The sequence below is a fragment of the Natrix helvetica genome (genome assembly GCF_964273705.1).
Source record: "Natrix helvetica genome assembly, chromosome: 2".
NCBI classification, from domain to species: Eukaryota; Metazoa; Chordata; class Lepidosauria; order Squamata; family Natricidae; genus Natrix; species Natrix helvetica.
This window is the reverse complement of record NC_138552.1, coordinates 185,087,887-185,107,517: the sequence shown is the minus strand read 5'-3', so window position 1 is coordinate 185,107,517 and position 19,631 is coordinate 185,087,887. Positions and strand designations below refer to the sequence as shown.

Below are 19,631 nucleotides of genomic sequence, written 5' to 3'. Positions count from 1 at the left end.
TGGAGTAGTTCCATGCATGCACCCTTGGGATTTGGAGTAGTTCCATGCATCAACATAAAATTATGTATCCATTCAGCCCAGTCTAAATGACCTCCCTTTGTGCCTCTTTCAAAAATGTGCTTCCATAATAGCTTGTTGACTAGAACACATCAAAGTAGCATTTCACTCACCTGCCAGATAATACCTTTGAAGATTTAGCAGGAAATTCCACAATTTGAGAAACATCTTTCTCAAGTATTTGACTGCTGCCTTGGAACTCTGGTTCTGAAAATAACTGGACCTTTAAAGGTAACAGAGATCATATAGATTGACAATACATCCAGACATAATCCGTCTATTCTCTCTTGATACAAATGAGGCAGATTCAAATATGCAGCCTACACACACACACACGTATGTATGTATGTGTGTATGTGTATGTGTATGTATATGTATTGCTGTTCCTTCCTGGATTATCTTTATACTCGGCAAACTATTCTATCAGCAACTCTCCCCACATCCCAATTCTTCACTTTCTTAAGTCACTATACTTCTGACTTGGCTTCCATTCCATATCGCCTATGCAAAATATTTGATTATTTTTACCTTAAATTTTTCCACACGATCATTGATATCCTAAAAAAAATACAGAGAACAAAAAATAAGAAAATGACACCAGAAAAAATATAATAATTTATGAGCAAGAAAAAACATTTTAAAAAACTGTGATAAGTTTTTTTTAAAAAAAGAGGTATCTTCTTACCAAAAGTATAGGTTGAACTGAAGATATCTTATTATTCTTTGCCCCCCAAGCTTCATAGCTGGTGTACATTCCTTTATCAAGAATATATTGTTCTCCTGTAAAGTCAGGGTTTTCATAAGCCACCCACCTAAAAGAGTGTCAATTATATTTTATTACATAAATTATATAAAATGATTTTAGTGGAACGTTACATTTATATATATGGTTTGCATAATTTTTTTCAGTCCACTTAACAAATAACTCAGATTTTAAAGGACTCAATGCCTATTTCCATGCAGGATTTGTAGGAAACTGCTTTGTTCAGACTCTGCCATTCATATAACACTTTAGGAAACTTTTATACTTTTTCCTATTATTATGCAATTTGAAAACACAACCCTACCTCCTCTAGGAGTATCTCCTATTGAACTCAATTCAGTTTCGGGACTGACATGTTAATAATGAAGTTAAGGCTATTTTTCATTGAACACATGTGAAATTACATATAGGTTCCTTTAGTAAAGTGTTTGTATGTTGCAGCCCCCCCCCCCCCAAATTCTCCAAGTGTTACCTCAAAATTTCATGAGATATTATAAAAGTGACGGTTATGTGCTTTGGCCACTTCTGTCTCTTATGTTTATTCTTATGGAGGTTGTTTAACTACCTGGTAATTGATTAATGTTTATTCTGATATATAAACCCAGACATAGCTGTAAATTGCTTGGCCAAAGTGATAAGGTATGAACAACATGTTAACTACTAAGTCCAACCAGGCATGTTTCCACGTGAACCTGAACTCAAAGTTTTGAAAACAGTCCAGGCCTAGCTGGTTCTCAAAGATAACAGCCTTTTCATTCTACAGACAACATGCTACTCCTATTGCATTAATGCATAATTAAAACATGAATATGGTGTTGTGCTGAGAATCAAAATAAAGAATAATGGTTTCTCCATTCTGCAGTAAGACTATCATGAAAATGCTAGTCTTTTCTGCTATTGAAGCAGAAAAAAAACATTTTGAGTGTCCTTTAAATTGTTTAAATATAAGGTATGGTTCAGTGGTGGGTTTCAAAGTTTTTTAGAACTTCTTCTGTAGGTGTGGCCTGCTTTGTGGGAGTGGCTTGCTGGCCATGTGACCGGGTGGGAGTGGCTTGCCAGCCATGTGACTGGGTGGGCGTGGCCAACTTGTAAAATGTGGTGAAATTCACTTAACAGTCTTGCTTAGCAATCAAAATGTTGGCTCAGGAACTCTGGCATTGAAGTGTGCAAGTCTTAAAGCTGTCAAGTTACAAGACCCTTGCACCCCTAACCCTTTAGAAAAAAAAACCCAGGGGTGTTCAAACTTGACAGCTTTAAGACTTGTGGACTTCAACTCCCAAAATTCCTCCTCTCGCTCTTCATCTTGATGATGTGCGGATGGGCGGGGGGAGGGAGCTGGAACTGGTTCTAAATGGCACTGTAGATTTGTGGAACCTCTTCTATAGAAGAGGTTAGAATTGGCAGGAATCTACCTCTGGTATGGTTTTAAATATAGTCCTCACAGAAGGATGAAAAGACACACTCAGGACCTCAAAGTGATTTGCAGAGAGAAAGTCAAATATCAGTATCTGGCCAGACAGGGCGTAGTTTGTTAAGTAAAATAATACTGCTTGTATGCTAATTTTAATTATGATCCACTGTAGCTCCTGATAAAATTCAAATGAGGCTTTTTCCTGTATTTAACTATGACTTTAATAGTTTGTATATAGTTAAGAGAAAGATAACATGAAGAAGCTAGAATTGCACTTTCTTCAAATTATAGTTGACTTGATCTCTTGCTTATGCTTGTTTCTGTTGATACCTAAAAGGACGTGGCACTTTTGCACTTAGAATAACCTATCTGTTTTTAAATTATAGTACTTTGATAGGATTTGAGCAACCAGATTTTCTTTATTTAAATCATAGTCAGTTACCCAAAGTGAGTTTGAAGTCTGAAGTCAGTAATAATTTCAACATCAAATGGTGTACAGTATAAACCTTTAAAGGAAAAGTTGGGGAAAGCCCAGAAAATTCTGAGTTGAGATATATTCCATAGGAATGCCCCAATAATAGATATCAATGGTGAATACAAGTTCTTTTCCTTGTTTTGATTTCATTCATGGGAATACAGTAGAGAAAACTAATCTGAGTAGGATTAGGATTCTGTGTTAATCACCACTCCTGAATCAGGACAAGGACATTTGTTTATGTTGCCAAGCACTTCAACTTCAAAGTGCTTTGACATAGTTGCCAAACTATGACAAATGTATTCCTGCAGGGAATTAAATATTTATGTAAAGTGGCAGAACAGTGCAATACACCTTTTGTCTCTGAAAGGAAGAAAGCAATAAGGTTTGTAACCTATTACACATATATAATTGCAAAAATGTGCCTTGCATGAGGAATTTCAAAGCACTGAAAGTTTTTACTTAGGGCCATGGATCACTAACATATTAATAAAACACTCATTTTTAAAAAAAATCTTGGAACACTTAACAGATTACAAATTGAATATGCGCCAACGATTTGATCTGACTGTAAAAAAAGGCAAACTAGTTTTAGCCTGCATTAGCAGTTGTATAATTTTCAAATTAAATCCAGTCTGTTCTCTATAGGTGAGATATTGCTTCCATTTATGTGCTGAGTTCTGGGCACCACATTTTAAGAAGGATTCAAAGAAATTCAAAGAAGGATGATGGAAATTATAATGGGACTAGAAACAAATTCACTAAAGAGAGATTAAGAGTGCTGGGCATATTTAGTCTTGAGAAAAACTCCCGAGGAGGGACTAAATGTACTTCAAATAGCTGAAAGAATGTTACATAGACTTATATTCTCTTGCTCCAAAGTACAGGAATTCTGCTCCAGAACAAGGAATAATGGATCTAAGTTACAGGGAAACAGATTCTAACAGAATGTTAGGGGGCGGGAAAGTTCCTAATACAGGTAGTCCTCAACTTACAACACTTCATTTAGTGACTGTTCAAAGTTACAGTGGCACTGAAAAATGTGACTATGACCATTTTTCACAGTTGCAATCTTTGCCGCATTCCTATGATCAAATGAAAGTTTAAATGCTTGGCAACTTGTTCATACTTATGACCGTTGCCGTATCCCGGGGTCATCTGATTACCCTTTGTGACCTTCTGACAAGCAAAGACAATGGGGAAGCCAGATTCATTTAACAACCAGGTTAATAATTTATCAACTGCAGGGAGATACTTAACAACTGTGGCAAGAAAGATTGCAAAATGAGGCAAAACTCACTTAACAAATGTCTCACTTAACAACAGAAATTTTGGGATCAATTGTGATAAGTCGACGACTACGTCTTCTAAGAACAATTCACCAGTGTACAAACAACCGATGGACAGAAATGTAGTGGACTTCCCTTCATTGGATTCATTCAAGTGGATCTATCTATCTAGAGAGCATCTATTCTGAGAGGCTGCTTTAATTTAGATTTCTTTACTGATCAGAGAGGTAGATTTCATTCCCTTAATTCTGTGAGCCTAAATTCTAGTTTAATCTGCGATCATCTTCCTAGTAACATTTAAAATTCACCCAAGAAACTGCACAATTTTTTTAAAAAAATTCATAAGGGAAATCTTTTTTTCTTTGGCATTTTAATATGAAGAGAGTTTTCACTCAAACCATTAATAAATATAATGTCTGATGCCCTTGCATTTATTCCCCTATTAATTTAAAATGAACATCTTACTTACACTCCACTAATCACATTTACGGATTGTGTCCTTAATCCATATCCGGTATCCTTCAAATTGGAAATAATTCCTAATACATTTATACTGGAACCTTTACTGCCAAAGTCTTTTTCAGTGTACATTACCATGTGAGGGTGCATCAGATCCTGAAGAAAGAAAAATCAAACGAAAATAAACAGAGAAATGAAGACATAAATGTACTGTTTATCATATAAGAACATTTCCCTCTCGCGCATATTATTGTTGCCTTGCATTTAGATGTTGTAGGAACTGCAACAGAGACTGAGACAGTATAAAGAGGAAATCAAGAGTAAGAGGTACCCATAAAGAAGAAAATTGGGGGATGTTAAAAAGGATTTTTTTTCCTTTTCTAGTTTTGTGTGCATGCGTGCCGAACCGGCAATAATGCCGGCAGAAATATACCCCTGCTTCACCTATCTCAGTGTCCTCTGAATACACCGGAACTTCAGTGCCCAAAACTAAACCCAAAAGTTAGCAGGCTCAATAGCCAACATATCTGGAGAACAGCAGGTTGGATACAAGCGCACTCAATTGTTAATGGCACATTTCCTCTGAAATCCAGGTAGATGCTCCAAAGTCTGTGAGGACAAAATTGCCTTGCAGTTAAAAGAATCGCTGTGAAGAGCAACACGAACCAATCTCACAGGAAAAACTAATTTAAATGCCTGTGCAAATGCTCCCTTAGCACTTCCATTGCTTCAGGTAATCTGGATGCTGACTAAAATACGCATCTGAGCACAGACAGTTTGCTACAGGCATTTCTCTATTGAGCCTTTTAATGCAGGAAGTGGTGTACTGGCAAACCTCCCCTTCTTTCCTGTACACTACATAATTACATTGGAGTTGTTGTCCTGGCTCTCAACAATTTGCTGATGGATCCATTATGTCATGCCCCTGTCGGAGCCTGAATCCATGGGGAGATGGAGCTGTGGCCAATGGAGACTGAGGGGGTAGCTTCATTGGCTTCGGAGGAATGGTGGGATGAGCAAGACGAGGCAGCCCCAGGCCCCTCAGGCTTGGGATGTCTTGCCAGCAGGGAGCAACAGGGGCAGGATGACTAAGAGAGGGCAGGCAGTGGAGATGAAGAGCGACGGAGCTCAAGCAATGAGCAAGGACCGCCCCCTCCTGATACCCGAGTATGGAGAGTGAAGCGGAGGCAGGAACAGCTCAGGCCAACCCAAAGACTTGGGAGGACAGCACCCTGCCCCTCTTCACAAGGCACACCTGGGGCCTGAGACTTATGGAGATGCTGTGGGGAGGGGCATTTGTGGAGTTTTGTGTGCTGTTGCCGATGTTTGGAGTTTCCTGGACTTCTTGCCTTATTCCTTGCTTCCTGAACTATTTGCCTTGTTCCTTTGCTTCCTGGACTCATTGACTTATTCCTTTGCCCCACTGGATTTCTTGCTTTGAAGCTGTTGTGCTAACAGGCCAAAGGCTGCTGGAGGGGTGTGTGTGTGTGTGTGTGTGTGTGTGTGTGTGTGAGAGAGAGAGAGAGAGAGAGAGAGAGAGAGAGAGAGAGAGAGAGAGAGAGAGAGAGAGAGAGAGAGAGAGAGAGAGAGAGAGAGAGAGAGAGAGAGAACTTTGCTCCGGGCCTTGCCATAAACGTGGGAGTGTTTGGGGGAAAGTTGGAGCAATAAAGAAGTGTTTTGAACTATCAGCTGACTGCGTTGCCTCTGTGCCTTGCCCCAGGACATCACACATGATAATAAATACAAAGAATGGGTAGAAAGCTTCACTTCCCTATTAAGTAAGAAGGAAAGAAAGGCCTGTTTGATTCTGGTGTGCTCTGAATGGCTGCTCCTTCTACTTTCTCCTTACTTCAAATTAGCCTCAAGCTCTGACTGATTTGCACCTCTGCAATTTTAACAAGGTTGTTTCTCTGTTTTCAGAGAATACTTAAACTGCTATCATTATCAATCCTCCTTTCTTTACTTCCCTTGGGTTGTACAAGACCAATATACATTGGTTCTTTGCACATCTGTCTGTACAGCCTGGCATTTCATCAGAATCACGGACAGCCCAGATAAGTAAGCAATGCCAGAAATCATGCAGATACCCAGAATAACACAGGGATGAGGCTCAGGTAGATATACAGTAAGTCAGGGGTGTCCAAACTTGGGAACTTTAAGACTTGTGGACTTCAACTCCCAGAATTCCCCAGCCAGCACTGGCTGGGGAATTCTGGGAGTTGAAGTCCACAAGTCTTAAAGTTCCCAAGTTTGGACACCCCTGCAGTAAGTAATACATTTACTGTACATTGGACTACTTGGCCAACAATCAAGACTTCTAGCAATGATATTGGGGGTAGTTGGAAGCCGCAGCCCAAACCAACAGGAAGGAAATATGTAGGAAAGCACACAGCATTGCTTTTCAGGTTTATATTTCAGATTCAAATATACCCTTTCACCCCTAATACAGTTTCAGATGAATGAATCATCCAACTGATTCATGAGCCAGCAAATGACACACTCTTACACGCATACTTTTTTCCATCTTATCTTTACTGAGCTGCATAAGCGCAATGTCAAGGAGAATGTAAGGAAGGAAAAAAATTGTTCTGCAAACAATGAAAAGGGTACATTGCATTTCTTTAATGATAGGCCAAGATTATGTATTCTTACCCCTAGAACAGGCCGCAGTGATTGCAACTGTTCATCATAACCACCCCAGTCCGTCCATTCTTGGTATTCACCTTCTTCCAGTAAATACTGATGTCCTTCAAACTCTGGCTTCTCATAAGCAACCCAGCTACAAACAGTGAACAAAAATTGAAAACTCAAAAACAAAGCATGATTGTTACAATGTCATCTTAAAAGGACCAAAAAATGGAGCATAAGATAAACTGAACTAACATTTTAAATTAAGGCAATTTTTTAACACTATGTAGATCACCATCTGTAACAAATGGTAGTATACGGCCCAATTTTATTCAGCTTTAGCTAAATTTTAAATCAGATTGGTAGGAAAAAATAATAATAAGATTCATATAACCTCAAAAAAAACCCAATCACTATGTTTTAATACTAGCATTATCCTACTGTGTGGCATTTATGTTTACATAATAGTGATGATAATTCTTTCATTTCATTTGAACATATTTTGAATACACCTAGTCCTGCACTATTTGCCATAATATTAACACAATTTTCAGAAAAAAATATACTCTCAAAGTTTGTACAATATTAATAAGGAAATTTATTTATTTATTTATTTTATTTTATTTTCAAAATTTATAGACCGCCCCCTCTCCCCGAAGGGACTCGGGGCGGTGTACAGGCATCTCATTAAAAACAGGTACAAAAGATAAATACCCTTAAATATATTCCCTTAAAAGCGAATTAAACCTAAATTCAACTGTACAGAATAATAAAAGTTAAAATCAACTAAAACGCATACCCCTAAAAATTTAACAATACAGACTTGAGGGACTAAAATTGGTATTAGGCCAGGCCCGCTAAATTGAACAGGTGGGTTTTAAGCTTCTTACGGAAGGAGCGGAGGTCGGTGGTAGTTCTGATATCCGGCGGGAGGTCATTCCAGAGGGTCGGGCCCATCACAGAGAAGGCCCTACTCCTGGGCATCGCCCGCTGGCATTGCCTAGTGGACGGCACCCGCAGGAGTCCCTCCCTGTGAGAGCGAATTGGCCGAAGGGATGTGTGGGACAGGATACGATCCCGCAAATAGCTAGGTCCTGTGCCATGGAGCGCTTTAAAGATGATAACCAACACCTTGAAATGCACTGGGAAAGCCACAGGTAGCCAGTGCAGCCCACGCAGCAGAGGTGTTACGTGGGAGCATCTAGTAGCTCCCACAATTGTCCGCGCGGCCGCATTCTGAACCAGCTGTAGCCTTCGGGTGCATCTCAAGGGGAGCCCCATGTAGAGAGAAATAAGGAAAACATGAAGTTTTTACTATTACAAATGCTTCACTGACTTGTTCAGATTGGTATTTTAACACCTTTAGACGTTATGGTGTCTCCTAATCTTCCAGTTTAATAACTAAAACTATGTTACTATTTCCACAACTGTTATGAGTAATATCACAGGGGCTTTAAAGTACTGTTTCCTTAATCTGCATTTTAGGATGTAATTTCTAGTTCCAGAAAGGCATGAGGTGGTAAAGTTTCAACTTCCTAAACACTCCTGCATTTTAGAGGGTTTTAAAGATTTTCTAAATCTTTTCCAAATACTTATGCCTTTAATGTGACACAAACATTTTAATGCCGGCTCTCTGATTTATGGCCTGGATACAATCAGCCACATTATTTGCGATATAACCAGCTTAAATCCCATTAAATCAATGGGCCTACTTAAATATTATTTAATCTGGATGTGTGTGTGTGTGTGTGTGTGTGTGTGTGTGTGCACTGTTCCTGACTGAGCCTTTCTTTTGGACTATATAGTAAAGCTGTAGATTCCAATTATATTCTTTCATAAACATACATGCTGTGATAGATGGTCCATCTATCATCTTCCTAAATCATATACTGTATTTGTAAGAATTATATCTTGCTTTATGTACATAGCATTCAGGCCTCCATTTTTTCTACCAACAATCTTATGAGATAGTCAAGAGAGAGTACTTGGCCCATAATTAACAGTTAAGTTTTTGTAGCTGAAAGTCCTACTCCAACACTTAACCATGACACTGCATTCACTCTCAATGCCAATTTCTCTGCCTCTACCCTCCAGGGATGTAAAATGAGATGTTATCATTTTTTCCCTTATACGTACATTCCTCCCTTCACTTTTATAGATCCTATTGAGGTGAGCAGCTCATTCTCCAACTCTTCAGGTTCTTCAGCTCTGTCTCCTTCCTTAGCAAGTGCTGTTAATTCTGAATCCAGTTCTATATGTCTTCCTTCAAAGAATGGCTTTTCATAAACAATTACCTTAAAGAAAATAGTTTACGGTTGGAAATTTGCTTTTTATAAAAGTTCAAAATGCTTCCACATATATTACAGCAGAATTCCTCTGAAACACCTTGTGAGCAGCAGCCTGCTTTATCATTTCAGATTCAGAACAGATAACAAAAAGACAAGAGCAAGATATAAGACATTATGTTTGTTCGTAACTAATATAACATCTAAATCTGTGGCACCTCACCCATAGCTCTTCTCTCCAGCCACCAAACGCTAATATCTGATATACCCGTGATGGCAAACCTGTGGCATACGTGCCAGCGATGGCACGCAGAGCTATCTCTGCTGGCATGTGCATCGACGCCCCAGGTCAGATCTCCATGGTGTTTCTTTCGTGAGCTTCTGTTACACTGAAAACGACGAAACACAAGCTCACGAAAGAAAAAGATCTTACCTCTTGCCGCACTGCCAGTGTTGGGATGCCCCGCCTCCTGCTGGCCAGCTGGTCTTCGGTTCTGTGCTGTGCATGTGTACACATGATTGTATGTGCACACATTCACACATGTCCACACATGCGCACTCACACCTTTCCATGTAAGGGCATGCACGTGCTTGCAGTTTGGGCACTTGGTGTCCAACAGATCCGCTATCACTGTGATATACCAACAAAATCAGAGCCATCTGAAACCTGCTAAAGTAGTGGTTCTCAACCTGTGGGTCGGGACCCCTTTTGGGGGTCGAACGACCCTTTCACAGGGGTCGCCTAAGACCATTGGAAAACATATATTTTTTAAAAAATACGGAAAACATAAAATAATGTTATGGTTGGGGGTCACCACATGAGGAACTGTATTAAAGGGTCACGGCATTAGAGAGGTTGAGACCCACTGTGCTAAAGGAAGACGTTCACCAGAGAAACAGATCTCTTTTTCTTTTATACCCACACCTTCAAACCTTTTCCAGAGTGTCAGGTGAACAAAGTTGCCAACATCGGACCTAAAGTTACAGATTTGGAGGCACTATCTAAGGCAGTATTTCTCAATCTCAGCACCTTTCAGGTGAGTGGGCTTAATTCCCAGAATTTCCCCAACAACCATGCTGGCTGGGGAATTGCAGGGAATTGAAGTCCATACATCGGAAAGTTGCTGAGATTGAGAAACATTGATTTAATGGGTATCCTAGAAACCATAATTTGTCAGGATATAAATAAAAACACAGATAATCAGCGGCATGAATGATTGGTATATGAATATAAACTCTTACAGAAAAAGATATTATTACATCATTATAGTTTAAATATAATGACCCACATTCAATAAACAACACATATGTATATAACTATTTTACCTTTCGGATTTTAGGATATTCAACCTTGCGTCCTCCCTACAAAAATTGATGGGAAAATGTTACTGGAATGTTACATAACTCAGATTGTTTTCAGTTAGCAGAACAATTCAAGTACTACCCACATTTTCCAATGAGTCAATAGAGAATCTATTCATAACAATGATCCAGTAATCAAATTTTAATTAAACACATGCAAATTTTACTACATTTAATAGTAAAGACCTAAAATAAAAGCTCAATAAAATGTCTGAGCTGCAATGGCCCTCCAATGGAAAAAATATTTCCAATCCAATTACATGTTTACAAATTTTAAATCACACAATTTAAATACCTGGAGTATTTAAAGGATTAAAAAGTAGAGTCAGTCTGGACACTGAGGCAGAAATATGAGGGGGAAAGGCTAAGTTATCACTATTAAATTTCACAAATTATGTTTATTTTGAACTTCAAAAATCGGACGGATGAATAATTGAAGCTAAAACTATTCTTTCACTGTTACTGTCTTTTAGGTGTGTGTTTTGTATCATCTTTTAATTATCTCACCATTTTCAAGGGCTTCAAAGATCTAATATATGCCTCTTTTTTCTCCCAGCATGACAGATCAGGATATTCTCCTGGTTCCAACATTAAAGGGATTCCCTGATAACCAGGTTCTTCATAAAGTAGCCATCTAGAAATGAAAAATAGTATGATGTTTATAGGAAAATTTGAATTCAAAAAAGCCCAGAGAATAGATGATACTTAGAATGTCTCCTCTGACTACTGTCTAAATCAGGGGTGTCGAACTTGCAGCACAAAGGCTGAATGCGTCACATGCTGGCCACGCCCATGCCCAGCTTAGCGAAAGGGGGAAAGGTCACAATATGTCACATGATGATGCTGTGACGACATGCCTTTGACATCCCTGGTCTAGATGGAAGATTGCATGGATAGAAAGTCGAAGGTATTTACCTAGCAGTGAAACAAAGATTGCTCATTAAAATGTTTATAGTCTGCATATTATCCAGCAGATCTTGTGCTATTATATAATAAAATCAAATCAGATAAACTTCCATTTAAATCACACAATTTAAATATCTGGAGTATTTAAAGGATTAAAAAGTAGAGTCAGTCTGGACACTGAGGCAGAAATATGAGGGGGAAAGGCTAAGTTATCACTATTAAATATTTTTGTTATATGATTTTACAAAATTATTTAATAGTAAATGTTTCAACACAAATAAGTGATAGCATCTAGCTAAGCTTGACTGATCTCAGTAAGACTGTTAACACTTGGATGGGAGGCTACCAGGAAATCAAAAGACTGTAGTCTAGACTGCAAAGTTTTAAAAAAAACGTGAAAGAAAAACAACATATCACTTATATGCTGTTGCTAAGAAAACTACAGAAACTGTTCTGGTAGTGAAGCTCATGTTGAAAGACAGGTTATACTTAGTTATAGGATTTTAAAGTGTCAGATTGATCTCAATGAATAGCTATAATGAAATGCATATAAATATTTTGCCAAGATATGTATGTGGCTTCATTTATATATCCACCCCCACCAGAAGCATTCCCAATATATTCAGTAATGCTATGATTCATATTCATAATGCACTTTGCAAAATGATGAAACCTAATTTTGTTTTTTTATACTGCTATCTCCAGAAGCTGACACTAGAATTAAAATCAATTATTGTATAATTAGACATACATTTGTCCTATCTGAAAATTCAACAGCGAATAATCCTTTTCGTATCCTTGTCAGACAATTTTGAAAAATGTTGCTGATAAAGGACTCCTTGAAGTCCTTTATACATGAACATGTATACAACCTAAGATCTCATTCCAGCTTTTTTAATTCATGTTTTAGTTTATTAGATTTATATTATCTTTTTTTCAATCTGGTGTAAGATCTGCTTTCTATCAAGTTATTGTTATACTTCTAAATATTTCTTGTCTGCACAGTTCTCTAGGATGCTAGAGCTATTTATCTAACACAATTTTTATTCAGAAAAGTGCATACCTCTGCATAGTTTTATAAACATTAATGCAAAATTATTCTTAGGCATATAATAGCTACAACCAAGATTTCACTCTAAATGCATTTATGCTCATAAGAAGACCAAATGACCACGAAATATCTATCAGATATTGTATCATAAAATAAACTACCTATATGTTATATTTTGTTTTGTTATCAATGAATCACTCCTGAAATAGCTACCACCCCTTTAAAAAACCCTGAGGTATAAAATATGTAACAGATTCAGGGTTATCCAATAACCACAGCTAATATGCATATTCACATACTTACATGCCCCAAGACACTTGAATAGAAGAAGTCTTCTGAGAAGACCCAAGTCGTGTTTCTTCAGTATCATCAAAATATGCATTTACTAAGCCTAATCCTTGTGGTTCTGTAAACAGGTCAATTCGGCAAATTCTATAATCCTGAAAATTTATAAAATTCAAATTAAGTAGCCATAGCCACATTGCTCTTACCTTGTCGGTTCTGATCTCACCTTAGAAACAAAAATATTTAATAGCATCTAAAACAGGGGTGTCCAAACTTGGGAACTTTAACCATGCTGGCAGGGGAATTCTGGGAGTTGAAGTCCACAAGTCTTAAAGTTCCCAAGTTTGGACACCCCTGATCTAAAAGCATCATGCCCTGTTCATCTGACAGCTTGACTACTGCAATGTGTTTTATATGGGGTTGTCCTTGAAGCTTCAGTTAATGCATAATGCAGTGAACAAACAGTGATGGGCATGCCTCTGCATGCAGATGTGACACTGCTTCGTAAACTGCAGTGGTTCCCAAAGTGCTTCTCGGTGGAATTCAAGGTGTTGATTACTACGTATAAAGCCCTACCTAGCCCTGGGCCTGATTATTTGAAGGACCACCTGTCTTCCTGGACAGCTCAATCTGACAGGGTTGGTGTGCTCTGGATTCCATCAATTAAATAATCTATTGGCATCCCTGAAACAAGTCATCTCTGTAACAGCAGCCTTCCTTCAAAATGAAGTTCCTTTCAAGAGGAAACTCTATTTGTATTTTGTAGGGGCCTGAAGATGGGCTTCTTCCCTAAGTCTTTGGTGAGGATAATTATTGACCCTCTCTTTCTTTTCTTGGTCCCCCTCTAGGTTTGTTTTCTCCGTCATTTCTGTTTTTTTTATATTGGTTCTCTGGTTCTGTGTTGTTCCCTTTTGAAATGGGACAATTTGTAATCCAACCCAGAGTAGATATAAATAATTATAAATAATATTATTTCACTGAAAATATATAGAAATGAATCAAAATCAGAATCATACACATTAAACCATGTGTGAATGCCAATACATATGCACAACCCTATCCCCAACTAAATTACAACACAGTGTTATCCAATCCCATCCAACTGGCAAAGTGCATATTTCATAAATACTGATCTTACAATGATGATAAAGATATACAACTGCATTTCTCGTATTTTAGGGCGTGTTTCAAATGTACCTAAATGCTTCTATTGCTATACATATTGAAATCACTTCAAAGTGATTCAGAAAACTAACTTTTTCATAATAAGATTCTCTTTGATAGGATATAGAATTTTTCCATGTGAAAATTAAAAGAAAAGAATGATATAATTAGTCTATGCAATTTATCATAGCTGATATATGTAGTCTATCTTATGTCCTTCCAATTTCCCTCTTAATTCCCTACATTTATTTAACCATAAAGACTAAAGGAGTGCAGGTGCCGACTGGTTAAGATGAAAGTTATCAACCGCAAGTTTGACAGTTTGAAACCAAGCACTGCATGACGGAATAAGCTTATGTTACTTGCCCCAGCAACTGCCAACATAGCAGTTCAAAAACATGCAAATTCAAGTAGATAAATAGGTACCACTTTGGTGGGAAAGTAAGAGTGTTCATTGTGCTTTTGGCATATAGTCATGCTGGTCATATGACCATGGAAGCATCTTTGGACAAAACTGGTTCTTTGGCTGTGAATCTGCACCGCCCCCTAGAATTGGATATGACTGGTGTGGAAATCTTTGTCTTTTTTAAAAAGACTATTGAGATGCCATTTAATCTTTACAGAAAAGGCAGAAGAAGCATTTAGATATGGGTTAACATACACTGTGGCTATTTTTAAAATCCCATCACACCAGATGCAGGGCTGATCATATAGGTTCATATCACTTATTTCTCTTGCTTCCACCTTGACAATATTACACTATTACATATGCACAAGATTCATGTATAATTTTGCATTACTAGAGTAAATCTGAGCAGCATTGGGTAGAATTACACATAAAATCAAATTGTGGTTATTGTAATTTTACTCCTTACTTGCCTTTACTACATGCCTGATTGAACCAATCACAATAGGCTCAGGAGCTTTGCATGTATCTTCATTGTCAAATGCTTCTTCCCCCCAAAGATTTGAAAATTCCAATTCTCCTTCTTCCATTGGAATAGAAACTCCTTCAAAATTTGGTTTCTCATATAGAATCCAGCTACAATACAAGAGGGAAAATTAAACTGTTGACATGCTTCAAATATCTATTAGTTCCTATTGACAACTGCTTTACAATTTTGAAAAAGGGAAGTTAATGTGATTTTTAAAATACTAGAGCAAAATTACTATAAAAAGTAACAAATGTGTGGTTTAAAGATTGGTGTATTTCTACTTAAATGGGTGGCTCGTCCGATGATGAACAAGTAATAGCAATAGCACTTAGACTTATATACCGCTTCCCAGTGCTTTACAGTCCTCTCTGAGCGGTTTACAGAGTCAGCATATTGCCCCCAACAATCTGGGTCCTCATTTTACCCACCTCGGAAGGGTGGAAGGTTGAGTCAACCTTGAGACGGTCAGGATTGAACTCCTGACTGAATTACCGTAAAATACTGCATTCTAACCATTCTAACCACTGCACCATCACAAGTCCAACTAGGGAACTTAGGTCATGCAAATAACTTCATACATTCCTAATTCAATTCTAGGCTGTGTGTGTTCATTATACAGTAGATATGGGGGGTACACTTGTGGGAGGCCGAGTGGTGGTGGAGGAAACAGAAGCTAAGGAAAAACTGTTGTTCTACCAATAGACAAATAAAACCCAAATATCCTTCATGTATATTTCTGCTTCATTTTCAAAACCAACAAAAATCACAGTAACTTTCTATATCTTCTCTTTATTATGAAACTCTTTCCCTCTACCCAATCCTTTCTCCACATATGTAGCTAATAAAAAAACCTAAGATTGTGGATGCTTTTCCCCCAAATGGACACAGTACTATGCTTAAATCTATCAAGATGCTTGTGCTCCTTGTCATTAATGCATAGAACATGACTCATCTACAAGTTTTCATCTACAAGAGCAGCAATAGTATTGAATTAATCTATTTTATGTAGTTAAAAAAAGTAACAATGAACATAGAATGACTAGTAGTATGCATAAGCATGCCTACTAAAATAATCAAGTATTGAAACAAACTGAGAGCAAATCCTCTCAAACAATCCTGCTATGTAACAATAAACCCATATAATTTACCACAAAGCAGTTGAGTGAAAAGGTGACTAAAAGTAACATCCTACTTTCTCCAGCATACGAGTATTAACTTGCTTGACATAAGGCAACAATCATTAAGAGAGAAGATCTTGCTAGCGCTTGAGGGAGAGTGATGCCATTTTCAAGAGATCAGAATGAAGATCAAGAAGATAGGCTGGGAAACAGAAAATAGATATCCAGAAGTAATTCCAAATAAGGACAGAAGTCAAAGCAAGCCAAACATCAGGTGCCAGAAGTACAGAGCTTAAATTTTAATGCAAATTTTTTTAAAAAGTGAAGTAAATAAGCTCAATTGTGTCAAAAGCCACATAGTTAGTTAGTAAATTAAAAACAAACAAATAAACAAGCCAGCAAGCAAGCTGTAAAAAAGTATCGAACGAAAGGCTGTACTATAAACAGGCGAAAAGGAAGGTGACAGGATAATACTGCATCTCATATATTAGATTTTATTAAGGTCACCATGTTTACTTGTAATTGCTAATTACTTTAGGAATTTAGTAGTAATTATGGACAGGAGTTTATGTCAAGGAGTCACTTGTGCAAATTGGAATCAGCATTGCAATATTGTGATCTCATAATGTTGGAGCTCATTAGCAGATCTTTTGTCATGGTGCCTTACCACCTTGTTATACTACATAAGGGGTATATTACAGCTCCCATGCAATGCCAGCATTTCCTTAATTCTCCCAATGGTATTCGTTTTCAGGCTATCAATGTGCAGGAACTATGAATCGGACTAGGCTCATTGGATATGCTGTTACTAGAATCTGATACAAGTATTGCTCTTTTATACTCCTTTTCTCTGCAGAGCAGAACTGAACACCTACTCAATATATAATAGCAGTATGTTTGTTAGGTTTTGTGAATTTCACATACAATGAATTTATCAAAAAAGATGTTTGAAAAAGGAGATATAGGATATTATCGTGACAGAACAAAGGAAAGATACTAACAATCGTTCAAAACAATTGAAAACAATTAAATGCTCAGTCATAGGCTGCTATTGAATTTTTTTTGAAATCTTCTACAAAGCCAAACTTAAGTATTTCTATACTTTTATTATGCATGCATCATTTTATAAAAATTATAAATTATAAAAATCTTGAATATTTGAATTTTAATTTAGATTTTAAATTAAAATCTAATTCCAAATACAAACATGATAGTAATGTCTTCCTGCTTCAAACCAAGCTCTTTTGCTTTAGGTAAAAAAAAAATCTTATTTCTGTGACATCCCTGAACTTCATTAGTTGCGTTCTCCCTATCCTTGGCTTTACGAAGACCTTGATAGTAACAACAATTCTGCCATAGGAAATAGATCATTATTTGATAAATACAATAAAGCAAGCTCTCTCCAACTTTTTGTTAAGAGATCCAGAAAAGATCTTTAAGAAAGTCCAGCATTTAATAATATTTAAAGCTAGATTTCTGGTTATTTTTTCCAAGGCACAAACTAGTACTCATTTGACAGAAATCAGACAGCATGCAGTTTTTAAAAAAGAAGTTACTTAAAAATTATAGGCAAAGCTTTTGAAACATCAAAGAAAGAAAACAAGAATATATAGGCAAAGCTAACAATAAAGATTCTATAAACATTATACACGTTATGACACTTTTATACATGTCTTAGAAACAGTTCAGCGAAAACTTGTTTAGGCAAGCTCAGCTAGAAAACAGGCATGGGGCCAACCTGAAAATTTCCCGAAGAAATAAAGAAAGCCACTTTTACATAGAAAGGGGAATAAGCAGCAGGGTGGCAGGATACACAACTAAGGAAAAAAGTAGGAGAGTGGACACTTTTATTCTTACCATCCTCGGATAACTTTAACTAAAATCACAGGCGACAATTTCCAAGAGGTGCAATCCAACACATCATGAAAAACTTCAAAACTATTTTCGGGAGCATCTGATTTATTGCAAATCATGACCTGTATTTTTTTTTAAAAAAAGAAATTCAGTCTCATTTAATCTAACGAGAAAATTACAATAAAACAACAGGCATCAATGAAGGAAAGCTGCCTTACCTTTCCAGGTCTAGGATTAGTTTTATTCTGGGCTTTTCCTGAAAATGTCTATGGAAAGCAAAAGGGAATAAACAGTAAGAAGAAATCAAGCATGACATTGGTATGTTCTACTTTCACAACAGTCTTACACTGAGCTCATTGCTCCAGCCTCACAGCACTGCAGCAAATCCAAACTGCTTTTGCAGAAACGAGTATGGAGACACTCATGATATGGATATTTGTCTTTTTCTATGCTTTACTTTGGGGGATGGTTATATAAAACATAGCTTTTCACACAGTGCAAAGAAATATTTTTGACCACTTCAGACATTGATCTTTTAAAAAAAAAAAAAAGAAATATTTATGAAATATATTTAGTGTTAAAAAAATGCTGGGATCCTCCTGCGCTTCCTGGCATGTACAAGCCAGATTACCAATGATCTTACCTTTGGAGCATTCCAAGATTGGGATTTGTCAGTGAGAAGAAGCCCACTATGAGCTGGGTGATCCTGTCCTGATTGTTTCTTGTACAGAAACTTACACAGAGTTGCTAGTCTTGGAAGACACCAGAAAACAATTTATGCATTCTGGGATTACCTCAATGACCATAGGATTCACCACTGGAATTTGCATTCTGAACATTTCAAGATTGTTAGTATTTCTCAATATGATGGAATAAACCTTCTTACCTAATATGGATATATCCATAATTTACATATTTTAAAGTATAACTGTTCCTACATCAGACTACAAAACATTGATCAAATGCAGATGTATGTATGTATGTATGTATGTATGTATGTATGTATGTATGTGTGTTACAACCCCTGGTATGCCCAAATATGGGAGGAAGCTCACTACTCCCTCCTTCTGTCCTTCGGCTCATCACAGAAAACCATGCAGGCAGAAACCCATATTTTTATTTTTAATGTTGCCTTTTTATATTTGTGTTGTATTTGTGCTGATAAATAAATAAAGGGAGACTAGTATAGATCCATTTCGAGCTATTTAGCTCTCATCAGCTAGCCATACCCTTACTGGGATTTGAACCTGGGCTGTATTATATATTAGGCAGGAGTCTTAGCCACTATGCCACAGGCTCTCCTCCTTTATCAGCTGAGCCAGGGAAATAAGTATGTATTTGTGTTACAACCCCTGGTATGCCCAAATATGGGAGGTCTCCTTTCAATTTACCCATAAAGGCCTATTTTAATGCAAGTTTCCAAGAATGATCAGAGGGTTAAAAGAGGACTGTGCTCGAAGTATACATCTTTATTAGCTAATTAAGTGCTATATCTCTTCTGTTATTCTGTGGAAGCAATTTGTTTTATATTAATGCAGTTCATCCCATTGACCGCACTGTGTGGAACAAGTAGTACTGTAAAGATAGGG

General features: G+C 37.3%; 1 protein-coding gene across 1 annotated transcript in view; it reads right to left on the bottom strand.

The window, feature by feature from the left end:
* The window catches only part of CRYBG1 (crystallin beta-gamma domain containing 1), a 128,016-nt gene that overhangs the window by 14,607 nt on the left and 93,778 nt on the right, over positions 1 to 19,631 (bottom strand). The window contains exons 6-17 of the mRNA XM_081941261.1: positions 18,261 to 18,308; positions 18,046 to 18,164; positions 15,015 to 15,177; positions 12,990 to 13,126; positions 11,237 to 11,363; positions 10,694 to 10,729; positions 9,219 to 9,376; positions 7,107 to 7,233; positions 4,465 to 4,610; positions 743 to 869; positions 586 to 615; positions 171 to 280 (exon numbers count right to left, since the gene is read on the bottom strand). Coding sequence (XP_081797387.1) covers positions 171 to 280; positions 586 to 615; positions 743 to 869; positions 4,465 to 4,610; positions 7,107 to 7,233; positions 9,219 to 9,376; positions 10,694 to 10,729; positions 11,237 to 11,363; positions 12,990 to 13,126; positions 15,015 to 15,177; positions 18,046 to 18,164; positions 18,261 to 18,308 — 1,328 coding nt within the window. The remainder of the gene's footprint in view (positions 1 to 170; positions 281 to 585; positions 616 to 742; positions 870 to 4,464; positions 4,611 to 7,106; positions 7,234 to 9,218; positions 9,377 to 10,693; positions 10,730 to 11,236; positions 11,364 to 12,989; positions 13,127 to 15,014; positions 15,178 to 18,045; positions 18,165 to 18,260; positions 18,309 to 19,631) is intronic.